The sequence below is a fragment of the Lycorma delicatula genome, chromosome 11, assembly GCF_047948215.1.
Source record: "Lycorma delicatula isolate Av1 chromosome 11, ASM4794821v1, whole genome shotgun sequence".
In the NCBI taxonomy this organism is placed as follows: domain Eukaryota; kingdom Metazoa; phylum Arthropoda; class Insecta; order Hemiptera; family Fulgoridae; genus Lycorma; species Lycorma delicatula.
The window spans coordinates 56,976,958-56,990,538 of record NC_134465.1 but is presented as its reverse complement, the minus strand read 5'-3'; the positions used below and the strand labels follow the sequence as shown (position 1 = coordinate 56,990,538).

The window sequence follows — 13,581 nt, the reverse complement described above, 5'->3', positions numbered from 1 at the left end:
AATTTTTTTATATGAATTTATCAGTATAGCTCTTTTCTGGATGGTGTAAATGTAAAATATTTAAAGTATGTTTACTTAATAGTATATTTAAATAATAGTAAGTATATATGGTGTTTGTGTAAAGTTTTTAATTTTTGTTTTATACTTTTAGATGAAGTATGATGCATTAAGAAAGTCTGATCCAAACTGTAAAAAATTGTCTGCTGCTGCTAAACAAGCAAAATATTGTGAAGCAGTCGGTGAAGTAATGGGACCAATTGCTACATCTGTTCGTCCTTTACATCCACCAAAAGTTTGGGAAGACATTTCTCCGCAATTTCTAGTTACATTCTGGTCATTAACTATGTATGATTTGTTTGTTCCTGTTGAATCATATACTAAAGAAATTAATAGAATAAAACAATTGGCATCTGCTGTTGGTGAATCAAAAGATTTAGTAAGTGTTACTCATTTCTGAACTTACTTAACTCAGTAAGTTCATTAAGTCCTTATTAATACATAATTTATCAACTCTCACACACACACATACACACGTACAAAAAAATATTGGAGTTTTGAGGCTATTTAATTTATATTAACTTTAACTTACAGTAATGAATAACAAATAGAAATGAAAGAATAATTCTTACAACATTGAAAAAATGCAATAACATCTGGTCTGTATCGATATTTAGGTATTAATAGGTGCTGCTTCATCCCCGTCAGGTTTATAATTTTGAAGTTATAAATATACGCACTGTTAGAAAAAGAATATAATGTATTGACACTGATTATTAACACTAATTTTCCGGATAATGTTGAAGCTAGCAATCACCACCAACCAAAAAATATTACCTAATACAGTTTTTTTTTGGTTGCTAAACAATTTATATTATTTATTTTACTAATTTGACAGTGGCGTTATCTTCAACACATCTTATCCGTGCCGATTGAACCAGTGGTTAGGAAAAACTTCTTATACAGTGTTGTGCCAGTGAGAAGGTGTACTATCTTGTAAAATAATATTTTGGCCAGCTTGCAGTTGAGGAAAGAGCCATGTATGCACATAGCTCTTTCATGACTATGGCAGCAAATCCAGATAAGCAACTTCTGTTACACTTGCTTCAGCGGGAAAAAAATACCTCTAAACTTGCTGTCAGGATATAATATAGAAAACATTTAATTTTTAGGAGTCACTTTTGCATTGAAAAAGTTATGCAGATTTTCTGACTCCTAGATACAGACATTTTGTATTAACTTTTCTATTAAATTTAAATGTTCACTCATTAAATACAGTCAATCAAGAAAGTTGTCATTTTCATGTCACAACATTTTGATTGTAAACTGTGTGGACACGTATGTAACCATCATGATATTCCACATTGTCATCACTGGTATTTTTAGTTTACCATTGCCTTCCTAACACAAATTTTGTAGGACTCTGCATCAAAGACTCCCTGATGTTAGACATTTTTTTCATACACCCTCAGTCATCCTGTACTCCTTTTATCCATCCGGTTGTTTCAAACCGATTATGCCATTGATGAATGTCTTCTGGAGGATCAAAGTAAAACTTTCTATGGAATGCACATTGAACAGTAACTACAAATTTAATTGAGCAAACTGCAAAACTTGGAAGGTGGAAGGCTTTCTCTTTTGAGGTCACCATTTTTGCCAGCAGCGCTGCCTACCGGAAAAATAATCAATCTATGGCTGTGGAAGTAAAACTATCAACACTGAACACCTCATCCAAGAGATTAATAACAAATTAAGACCCCCAATATTCATTGTTATATACTCAGTATATCATAGTTACTTTTTTATTTTTTCAAAAGTATGAAATAATATTGTTCTTTGTTATTCCATTTTTCTTTAAATGTGTATAACCTTATGTTTAATACTTCAGGTGTCTAAAATTTGTTTATTCTAAAATGGATTTTTTAATATTTTTTCTCTTCATTTAAGATGCTCTTCTGGATGTGTTAAATCCAGAAGAGAGGTTTTTCTCTGTTAGAGAAATTTTTTTAAGGTATAGTTTTTTCTTTTAGAAATATAAATTTGTAATGGCATGTTTTAAAAGTTAATCCATTTATTTTAAATATTTATTTTTTTTTTGTAGCCTGCTAGTAAACAGAAAAAAGAACAGGAAAGGTACCATGCTTTAACAGAAAAATTGCAAGATGAAAGAAAAAAACAACAGGAACATGTTGAAAAAGTTTTAGCAAGACTTGCACAGGTTTGTACGTTTTAAATTTGTGTAAAACTATCCACTAACTTAAAACAAACCACTGTTTTAATATTCTTTATAACTGATATCCACAGACAAAAAATTAGTAAATTTTGTATTAAACTTTTAATTTCTGTGTCTGTACTATAAACAGTAATAAGAAAGCATGGAAACTTTAATTTTACTATTAAACAGAAAAATGAGATGTAGCAGGTGCAGTGTGTCTATCTTAAAATAATTCATTTTTCAGTAAATGATCACCCAGTTTGTCCCCGTAGGGGCTGCCTGGGGATTTCACCAGGCAGCCCCTACGGGGACAAAGTTAAAAATTTAAACAGGAAGGGTGGAGTTGTAACACATTATTTTAAAGGGTATAAAAAACTTTTTTTTTGACAAAAATCATCAATAAGACTATGTTAGCCCTAACCAAAATGGCAGCCGTTTGATGTTTTTCTTAACAACTTTCAAAAGTGGTCTCCAGTATCTCTTAAATAACTGATCAATAATTAAACATTAAAAAAAAAAAATTAAAAAATTTAACAAAAGTCTATCTTTAAAACAATTTACTTTTTGGTATAAGTTCACCACACTCCAAGTTGGGCAACTCAGAAATTGTAAATGAAAAGGACCATTCTAATTGTTATTGTTAAATCTGGAAATACTCCTGTTTGTTTTTTGTAATATCTTTTCAGATTGTGCATTGGGGTCCACTATGAATTTTTATATTATCTTTAACTGAAAATTTCCCTCATTCAAATAGGATTTCAGGAAATAAGATAACAAATCGTGTTCTGGTGGAGCCAGATTAAGTGAATAGAGTGGTTATGAAGACAAGATGTCATTGTTTTACCAAAAATTCATGAACCAACAATGATGTGTGAGTTGGCATGTAATCATCATAAAGGTTCTAGAAGTTGTGTTTCCACAACTTTTTTTTCCCTGTAATTTTTCTGGTGTTTCAAAATTTTGAGGTGAAGAACTAAAAATTCACAGTTATTTATGAAATAATAACTCATGATGAAGAATACCATAGTTCCAAAAAAACCAGTACCTTTGGTGCTTTTTTAATCTCAAAAAATATTTTCCACATCAAATATATGATGGATTCATATTACATAACTCTTAATTCTATTTGTAAATTTTTCGTACTTGTTTACTAACAGTTGACAATGTGGTTGACTTTCTTCTGATCCTACATCAAAAGTTGTAAGAAAACTTTGCAGCTACCATTTTTTTAATATTGTCACATGATTCTATTCAGTTTAAACTTGTATATTAATGTTTACTCTGATGTATAATGAGAATAAATTTGTGTCATTTCATATGTTTTCATAAGTCTTATCTCCAATTTTAAGCAACATTTAATGTTGATTCACTGCTTACATAATAGCCATGTTTGAAATGTAACAATATATATTCTATCTACACGTGAACAAACAGTTGTCACTTGATAAATATTCAAAGTAGGATGTTGTGAAATATGGTAAATTAATCATGAAGATGCCACTTAACTGAGCATCACTTATCAGATGTCTGAAATTTGACGTTGGTGAAATATTTAGATAGTTGTGGAATATTTCAAACAGACCTAATATAAAATATGTGTGCGTATAATTATTATGTAATATAAAAATTCTAGTTGTTCAGGTTTTTAGTGGTTGTCAATTTAATTTTTGAAAGAAAACATATTAATAAGTTAGTTTTAATTGGCATCATATCACACTTAATTTTCAGCATTCTAACCAAAATGTAGCCATGATTTACTGTAACTTTTATTTATAAAAGTGTTTGAGATAGCTTATTTAAAAAAAAAAAAGATTTAAACTTAACTAAAAACTTGCTAGTTATAAATACATTATGTTTCCTACTACAAACAGCAAGAATAAAATCTGGTTTTTCCAGTGCAGCATAACATTAATTAAAAATCTTTATGTTCATAAGCATATACATAATTAGATTTGCATATTGTAAAACTGTTTAATATAAGGGTTAATTAAACAGAAGAAAAATTGTTAGTTTTTTAAAAAATTGTGTGCAAGTAATGTTCATAAAGAGATGAAAATAAATAATTATGTATAACAAATTAAAAGTAAATATTACAAAATATAATAAATCAACTTTATGAATTAGTACTATTTTTATTTTTGTAGGAGAAGGATAGTTGGTTCTTATCAAGATCAGCTAAATCTGCAAAGAATGAAACAATAACGCAGTTTTTACAATTATGTTTATTTCCGCGATGTGTTTTCACCATGACTGATGCTGTATATTGTGCTAAGTTTGTTCATACTTTACACAGTCTAAAGACGGCTAATTTTTCAACCTTACTTTGTTACGATCGTGTAAGTATTGCGTTTATAATTATATTTCATTGGATGACATTCTTCTTAATCCTAGTTCCAGCAGATTACATGTTAAATGTGATGCTGTGACTAAAAAGCATAGAAAAGTTATGATGTACTTTTAAACAAAAAATAATTGATGTATAACACAAACATAGCATATCGGATATCAAGTTGTTCAGATAAAGTAAAAAGGTCTTAACTTTAATTTTGGTCTAAAGAAAAGTATGATTAAAATAATTTGTCTTTTCAAGACAAATAATTCAGAGGAATTATGAATTGAAGTGGATGTAAAAAGGTGTAACATATATTTTCTTAAACATGGAAGAATACTATTTGAAGGGGTCTGGATTTGTAAAAAGTGGAACCAAAAATGTTATGAACAAATGATGCAGAAAAGAAGGTGAAAATGTGCATTATTCTGAAATATTTTGAAATAACATAGGATTTATCAAGCATACTTTGAGGACAAAATTTGTTTGTTATGAAATTTTGTACAAAATAGTATTGATTTTAAATTGAAAATTCCTTTGCAGATTTTGTTTATGGGGAAATTGAGAATTGAATTTTCTGTTCAATGGTATCTTTAGGAAATTTCATAACAAATTTTGCCATCAGAAATTTGCTGATAAATCCAAGATATTTTAGAAAAAATGTGATTATTTATAATCTTTTTTAATCAATCTTTCATAACTTTTTAGATATTCAGACCTGTCTAGAATAGTTTCTAATAGTATTCTGCAGTTTTACTCTTGTATAATAGTATTATGTTACTCTTCTTCACATCCAAACACTTTTCAGTTTAATTCTCCTAGTCTACAAACTCAAACAAAAAAAAAAAAAATTATTTACTATGATGCCTTGATTGAATTAATTCTCTATTACATGTAAATCAATTTCTTTCTAGAATATAACTACAAACACAAGTATAAATCTGGGAAGAATATAAATATGTACAGTACTTACATTCTGTTTACTATTTCATTTACTATTTTTTAAGTCTTGCATCTAATTCAAATATTTGATTACTACTAAAATGTTTTTTTTATTTTTTTTTGTTTGGCTTTCTATGCCATTTGGCAAATGTCAAATGGTAATTTTGTTGTTTTAAATTAGATTTCTAATATTTTATTTACTTGTGGTTTTTTTTTTGCCTTTAGTTTACAGCATAGGGGTTTACATCTGTGCTGTTGTATTATATTACTGTTGCTTAATTTTTAATTGTTTACTATAGTAACATTATGTTCAGGAGCTGAGAATGACACTCATTGTGCATCCACAAAAAAAGGGTTCTGTACTGCTGTGTCAACTGTGTAAAAAGGTTTGGATGGACACCACAGTTACTCCCAATTTAAAAAACAAATTTCAGATAAACAGGAATGATTAAATTTCCTAATCTTCCTCACTGTCTTAATTAGTTATGGAGATGTCTTATACTGAGTCTTTATGCATTAGACCTGGTATATCAGAGCATCATTTATTCAATATAAATATACATGGATCTCATAAATAAGTTTACAATTGGCACTTTGTTAATGGTATAATTGTGTGGGGAAGATAGAAAAATGTTTTATAAATGTATGAATAAATTGTTACCATGATGTTATGAGCATATTATTTATAGATTTGTTTAAAATTATTTTTATATTCATTATTATGTTCCTAGCAATAGATGTTTATCTATATTCTAAAACGAGCTATGTGCGTTTGACTCGTTTATAAATTTTATTTGTTTCAAATTGGGTACTAGTTAAATCATATTTCTGCTTGTTATGATGCTTGACAGCAAGTTTATTAAAAGCCATTTCTATATTAATCCAAGTGATATCTTTAAGTGATTTTTATTGCTGTTCATATATTTATATCTTTTTTGTACATTTTTGGAAAGGATTTTTTACAGTTTTGTATAGTAATAGTGTTAGTCTATTTTAGTTGGATAAATATGATTTTTATTAACCAAAACAATTTTTCTAAATAGTTAAATGCAGATGTTACTTTACCTTTTCATTAATTTCCAGTTGGAATCCAGCAGAATGATTACATATCGTTGCAGTTGGATAATTGCAATTATCACTCAATTTTGGTTTTAGGCAAGTGTTTTCTTTAATGAAACTTGAGCCTGTTCTTTGTATTTGACAGGAAGAGTAATTTGTTTGAGCAAGTTATTATAAACCATTAATCAGTAATGTTTACTGTTAAGTAAAGTTTGTCTGATGTGAATTTTGGACATGGATGATGTCTTGTTTCTGGAGAAGGCCTTGAATACTACTTCAGGTGGAGGGAAGATGATTCCTCTTGTGCTATCTATTCTTATTTTATTTTTCATCCTGTTTTCCTGGGTTTTTTTTGTAGGTTTTGGCCAAACTCCTATTAGATCCATGTTAAGTTTGTGAAGTTATTGTATGATTGATATTTGTGTTGTCTAGTAAGGGTGGCTTTACCTGTGGAGGTAGTTGGTAAATAGGATGTATATATGTAATCTGTAGCCATATACTTATCTCCTAATCTTTTATAATACATGTCTGTTCTCTCATAATTAGTTATAGAAAATTATCTAAGAAAAAGAAAGATATTAATTTAGCATTGGATAAGAATTACTAGTTAATCTCTAAAGGAAGTTAGTGTTGTAAAATATATGATCATAGACTTTTTTTGTAATATTAATCATTTATATTTTGAATTTTTTTTAGTTGTTCTGTGATATTACATATTCAGTTACATCGTGCACTGAAAATGAGGCAAATAGGTATGGACGGTTTTTATGTGCGATGCTTGAAACTGTTATGAGGTGGCATTCAGAAAAAGAAATATTTGATCAGGTAAATTTAATTTATTAATAATATTCATAACAGTTCCTAGGTGAGATTATTAGCTGAATCATTCTTTTTCTAAGGATCGATCTAGCTATGTCATTAACATTCTAATATGCTCCAGAATATTTGGAAGTTTTCAGTTAGTAAAATTTTTTTTTTCTTAATAGTAAAAGTTTCATTCACTAAAATTTTACCTGGAAGACAAACTACAAGTGACAATTCTACATTGAAGGTTTTAAACAACTTCTAGAAAGTGTTAGGAGATAACGGTCAAGACTTCGATGAGACAAAGTTTTGGCTGCTGCAGTATGACAATGTTGCCTAACTATTTTACATAGTTAATCTACAAATTTTATGTAAAAAAAAATTGGATAATTTTTTTCTATAGACTTTTCTTTGTCGAGCTGACTCCCTTGCAGTCTATTTCTGTTTCTTAAATTCAGATTTATATTACAAGGACTGAAGATTTTACATAGTTGCGGAAATTAAAAAGAAGTTTGCATACTGCACTTAGACCATTTTAGGCCAAAGCTTTTTATGACTTCATGAAATAATACTGCTGAAATAAATTTATAAATAATCGGGAGGGCTGCATTGAGGATCCTTTGAAGATAAGTTTTCAGTTATGCCCTAACTATTTATGTAAGTAGTTAAATTTTAAATAAATCTTATATATAATCAGCAGAAAGAATACAATACAGGGACATAAGAATCAGCCGAACATGTGACATGTAAAATAAGGTGTGAAGATTTATTTAGATTTAAACATATACTACACATCTTCATAACACAATACACCAACATCTACACAAAGATAATTCTTATCTATTGATGCAGACTGAAATAGAAAATTGTTCAGTAAATAGTTTTCAAAATTCAGGAAGTCAAAAATCATTATGTAACATTATTTAGTTCACTCATTGGCTTAAATGAGCAGTTTTATCCTGATTGATCTGAGAAGCCACTGAAATTCATACTGAGATAATGGCTGGTCTTATTTATCTTAGAGATTTAACTGATCACATCTCACATCAAGCACCATATAGTAAATTATCACCAGGATACTTGTCTGCACTAACTTGTTGGAAGAAATCTAAAACTACAGTAATTTACATTCACTTTATGTGTGTGTATATATATAAATGAAAATTGCAAACAATATAAATAATGTTCATAAATTTCTTTCTGAACTGCTTTTTTTAAGCTTTTTGTGTGTCTCCACCTTTATTCCATTGGTGATTGATACCTAAGATACATCGGATCAAAATCACAGTGATGTAGGGCTTACAAAGTGATTATCAATCCGTAAGAATTAGTCATTGTCCAGAGTAAAACTTGGCTATCTGCCAAAGTTTTCTTTTGGGTTTAGATACATAGTATTAGTGTAATTTACAGATAGTAATTTGCCATAAAAAAGAAGTTTTTTTTATGTAATAACAATAATATAATATAACTATTATTATATAATTATATAGAAAACAATATATTTGTTTTAAATGAATATCTACTTTTTATAATATAATTATGTGATGTTTCTGGATCATAAAGAATCATGTTGTAATGATAAAATTTTAATTTTGAATAATTTTTTATTGCAATTGTATGTGCATAAATAGATGTAAGTTTTTTAAATCTTTTTTCAGGAATGTGCTAGTTACCCTGGATTTGTTACAAAATTTCGTGTTAGCAATCAGTTCTCTGAAGCTAATGATCATGTTGGTTATGAAAATTACAGACATGTTTGTCATAAATGGCATTATAAAATAACAAAGGTAAGATTCATTTTTTTACATTTAAAAATTAATAAGAAGTATTTAAACTTGAATATCTATCTGTAACATCATAATATCTAATTATAATATCATAGTAGTTAGCTAAAATAACATAACTATTTTTCTTTTAGGATAAAACCTATTTGCCTGTTAACCAGCTCTCTCAGTAATAACATAATGAAAAGAGATAGAAGTATTTTATAAGATTTACGTAAAACATAAGATTCCGTAAAAACAATTTTGTTTATAAATTTTCTGTATGTTGGCATTTCGTAAACATTTACATTTCCTGTCTTATCACATTTTCAGTGATCTATTATCCTGAAAATGTATACAGTGATTTATATTTGTTATGGCTAGGTATAAAGGGACTATTTATTTTTACTGGTGTTGAGACAGCAGAAAAGTAGTAGTTCGTCTGTATATTAAGTACAGTCTCTAAAAAGAAGTTGATTGGGCTCCTTTTTTTTAAAAAAAAAAAACTTGACTTTTTAAAGTTTGCTCTTGTAAAGAAACATCTGAAATCACAAAATCTGAAAGGTGATTTATCAGCTTAGATAATGTGCCATCATTTTTTAATGTAGATGAACTTAGTGGAAAAGAATTATGGGCATATTTTTTACCTCCTAACATTGAAGGTGGTAAAGAATAAGAGGTTATACGCAAACAGTAAAAGATTATTCAAAGAAGGGAAAATTTGGGTGTGCAAAACACAAAAATAACACCGACAGACAAAAAAAAATTTTTAATGTTTCTCTAAGTGTGATACCATTTCTTGAATTGCTTTTTTGCGTACGTTACAGATCTGTAAATATAATTTTTCTATCACCCTTAGTTTTAAATAAATTGCATTTCAAAAAAAATTAGGGAAAATATATTTAAAAATGTGTAAAATTTATAATTTTGCATGGCCATACCTGTGTTAGAATGATTTTGCTGATGCTTTTCTTTTATAAGTAGCCTCAGGCACATCCTGAATTAATGTCCAACAGTAATCGGCTAGCATGTTAGTATTCCATTTCCCTTTATAGCGGCTTTCCATCACCGAAATGTCTTGGTGGAAACGTTCACTGTGTTTGTCATTTACATCTCTGAGGTTGTCCGGGAAAAAATCCAGATGTGAGTGGAGGAAATGTATCTTCAAAGACATTTTGCATGCCATAGCTCTGTATGAAGTAAGAAGTTGATTAACAATATTGTGGTAATTGTCGGATTTTTATTTGCTGAGAAAAGTTTTGCAAATGTCTTTGAATGAAGCCCGTGCTACACTTTCTATATTATATTTAACATTGAGTTAAAATTCATCATCTTTGACAAACTCTCTTATTTGAGGACCACCAATTATGCATTCTTTAATTTTTCATTCACATACATTCAGAAATTTCTGCTTGATGTACAAAAATCCTGGACTATCCTTCTTCACTGCTTTTACAAAATTTTTATTAGTCCTAGCTTTATATGGAGAGGGAGTAAACATTTTTTTTAGGTTCAACTAAGGGCTCATGAATAATATTTTTCCCATTTGGAGTTAGTTGTCTTGTTTCTTCCAGTCTTTGGTAATATAATGTTTATCCCTAGCTCGACTGTCCCATTCGCAAAGAAAACACATATACTTGTATAGCCTAACTGCATATATAACAAAATAGCTATAAATTTCAAATCGCCGCATATGTTCCAGCTATGTTTTTTATAATTATTTTTTTCAAGAACGTCTTTCATCACATTGTATGTGTCTCTCGCCACACCATTGCCTCACTTTTCCTTCTCTCATTAGGTAGGGGCCATATATTTCACACAGTTGACCGTGAGTGAATTTCAGCAGTATTATGTCCTCATGCGTTTATCTAGTCACTGATAACTAGTGGGATTTGTTACTACCACACTCATTTTAACACACTGTTTCAAAAAAGCAAACAACAATGAACTGATGACAATGTGGTGGTGGTTACATTCCCAACAAACCACTTAAAGCTATTGTGCTTGCATGAACCAATCTGTGTTGCCAATCGCTATTTATAGCTCATTGGCTCTTAATTTTGAACTCCACCTCATATTTATGTTCTTTAATCACAGTAGAATAGGTTTTGTGATCAAAGAACAAAAGTAGTGGTTTTGTGATGAAAGGTATTTGGTATTCTTAGGAAGTATGTTGTGATAATATTTCTGTAGGTGAATTTTTCATCAGCTTGAATTCAGTTCATGGTTATATTCCCGTCTTGATTGGAGTGTATGATTTTTTTGTGGGTGTGGGTCTTTAATTTGAAGAACTGAACATTATTTTTACAAGTACACAATGTATTTATTAAACAGTATCTTATAGGTTCATCTCCAAATAAATATGGAAGTTTAAAAATAAGGTTGTGTTTTTGTCTGAATTGAAACGTTTCGACACCGAACTTGTTAATTTTTAAAATACTTTAATTAATTGGAATGGGAAAAAAGCACATAAGGAAATGAATACAGCTTTGGTAATGGTTCAAGGTGCAATGCCTGTAATTCAATCTGTAGCTGTAGGTGTGAATTGGCCATTTAAAGGAAGTTTAAAAAAGTACATAATAAATGTACTATAGTAACTGTATGGGTACAACATTTGGAAACCTAAATAAGCCTTCAGTTTCTTTGTTGTTAGAAAGTATTGTAAATGCCTGGAAAGAAGTAAAATATGAAGTAAATGCAAAGCATAAAAAAAAATTTGAATAAATCAGATGATTCAAAAGAATGTGCATTATGGGATAATTTGACATATCTGATGAATCCATAAGTAAGTATGCTTAAAGGTACCTGAGTTCTCAAATAGTAATAAAACAATTATCAGAATACCATAAATTTGGTGGTATTTTAAACTTTTTTTGTTAAATTATTTTTAAATAGAGGTTTCCATTTTTTATGGAACTTTAAAATATTTAATATTAAAATAATGAATTTTCTTTATGTTTTAACTTATAATTTGTGACAAATATTATGATCACTTTTACAATTCTGATTCCGTAAGAAATAAATAGGCATTCTAATGAATGAGTTCTTGATTTGTGTGTTAGGGATAGGTATGCCCGCTTTTAAATATTTAAAGGAAGTGTAAGCATGTATGTCAGTCTTATACATTTACCACAACAGCTAAAAGAAAAGTGACAATTTAAAAGACTGATAATAAATTTTAGTTTATTTACTAGACTGATGCAGAAAGTAAAATATTCTGAAACTCATCAAAAATCTTAGTGTTCTGTGAATTAAGAACCTGTGGCCATAAATTTAATGTGGTTAAAAAAGAATAAAAATAAATAATAAGTTTTAACATAACATGTTATTAATATTATAATTATTTATTTGTTATGAGTTATTCTTTTATTTTCTAGGCTATGTTGGTTTGTTTAGAGTCAAAAGACTATGTACAAATTAGAAATGCTTTAATTATATTAATTAAGATATTACCACACTTTCCTGTCCTTTCAAAATTATCACAATTTATTGAAAAGAAAATAGAAAAAGTTAAAGAAGATGAGAAAAATCAGCGACAAGATCTTTATACATTAGCAACAAGTTACAGTGGTCAATTAAAAGCAAAAGCATCACAAATGATACGTGAAAATGATTTTCATCTTGTCAGTGAACGGGTAAGGGTTTCATAACTTTACATGTTTTGTTAAGTATATTAGTGAAATTTTAGTAAATCATTGTGTCAGATTCATGTTCTGTGACATAACATTGTGAAAATTTTTAAAGAATGTTTAATTTTTTTACCTTTTAGGTCAGATAATCATAAGAGAAAACAATTCAAGTTTTTGTATGATGAATACCTATGATAAAACTTACTGTCTCAGTTTTTATTATTTATTTATTTTTAGTTGTTTAAGAGGCATTGACTAATGTGCTTTGTTTTGTATTCACTAATAAATGCCAGCAGCATTGGGTGATGCATCCTACTTAGCAACCGATCTAGAGAAACATATTTATTAAATGTGGGTTCTGCCCATAGGCAATTTATTTGTTTAATTTCTAGAGTGTTCCTAAGACATTCTAGATAGATGTTGGTATGACATTAGGTTTGAAAGTGTGTAATCATCTTTAACCTAGACCTGTTTTAACTGTTGAATTGCTTTTATCAGTAAAATCAGTAATTATTGAGGAGCTTATTAAAATAATTCCAGTTTTTAGTAACACTACAATAGAGTTTTCTGTTTTCTATGAGAGGTGAATCAAAAAATAAGTTACAACCTTGCCATGTTCTTGAACTGAAAGGGATATATTAATGTCTTGTGGTGGCAGTACTGGTTGTGTTGTTTTCACGTTCCCTCAGCAAAAATTCTGTACGACATTCAGTACGTGTGTAGTGTTGTTGACAACATGGTGTTCCTCTAGAGGTTTTATCCAGCATAGACGTGCATTCAGTAGTCCAATTTTTGTGGGCAAAAAATTAGTGAAATTCTTTGCCAAATTGTTGAGGTATACGG

The 13,581-nt window shown here is 29.0% G+C and overlaps 1 protein-coding gene across 1 annotated transcript in view; it reads left to right on the top strand.

Moving 5' to 3' along the window:
* Positions 1-13,581, top strand: part of tho2 (THO complex subunit 2-like protein) — a 134,716-nt gene that overhangs the window by 55,220 nt on the left and 65,915 nt on the right. Inside the window, exons 17-22 of the mRNA XM_075378427.1 lie at positions 152-436; positions 2,099-2,215; positions 4,357-4,548; positions 7,239-7,367; positions 9,005-9,133; positions 12,487-12,744. Coding sequence (XP_075234542.1) covers positions 152-436; positions 2,099-2,215; positions 4,357-4,548; positions 7,239-7,367; positions 9,005-9,133; positions 12,487-12,744 — 1,110 coding nt within the window. The remainder of the gene's footprint in view (positions 1-151; positions 437-2,098; positions 2,216-4,356; positions 4,549-7,238; positions 7,368-9,004; positions 9,134-12,486; positions 12,745-13,581) is intronic.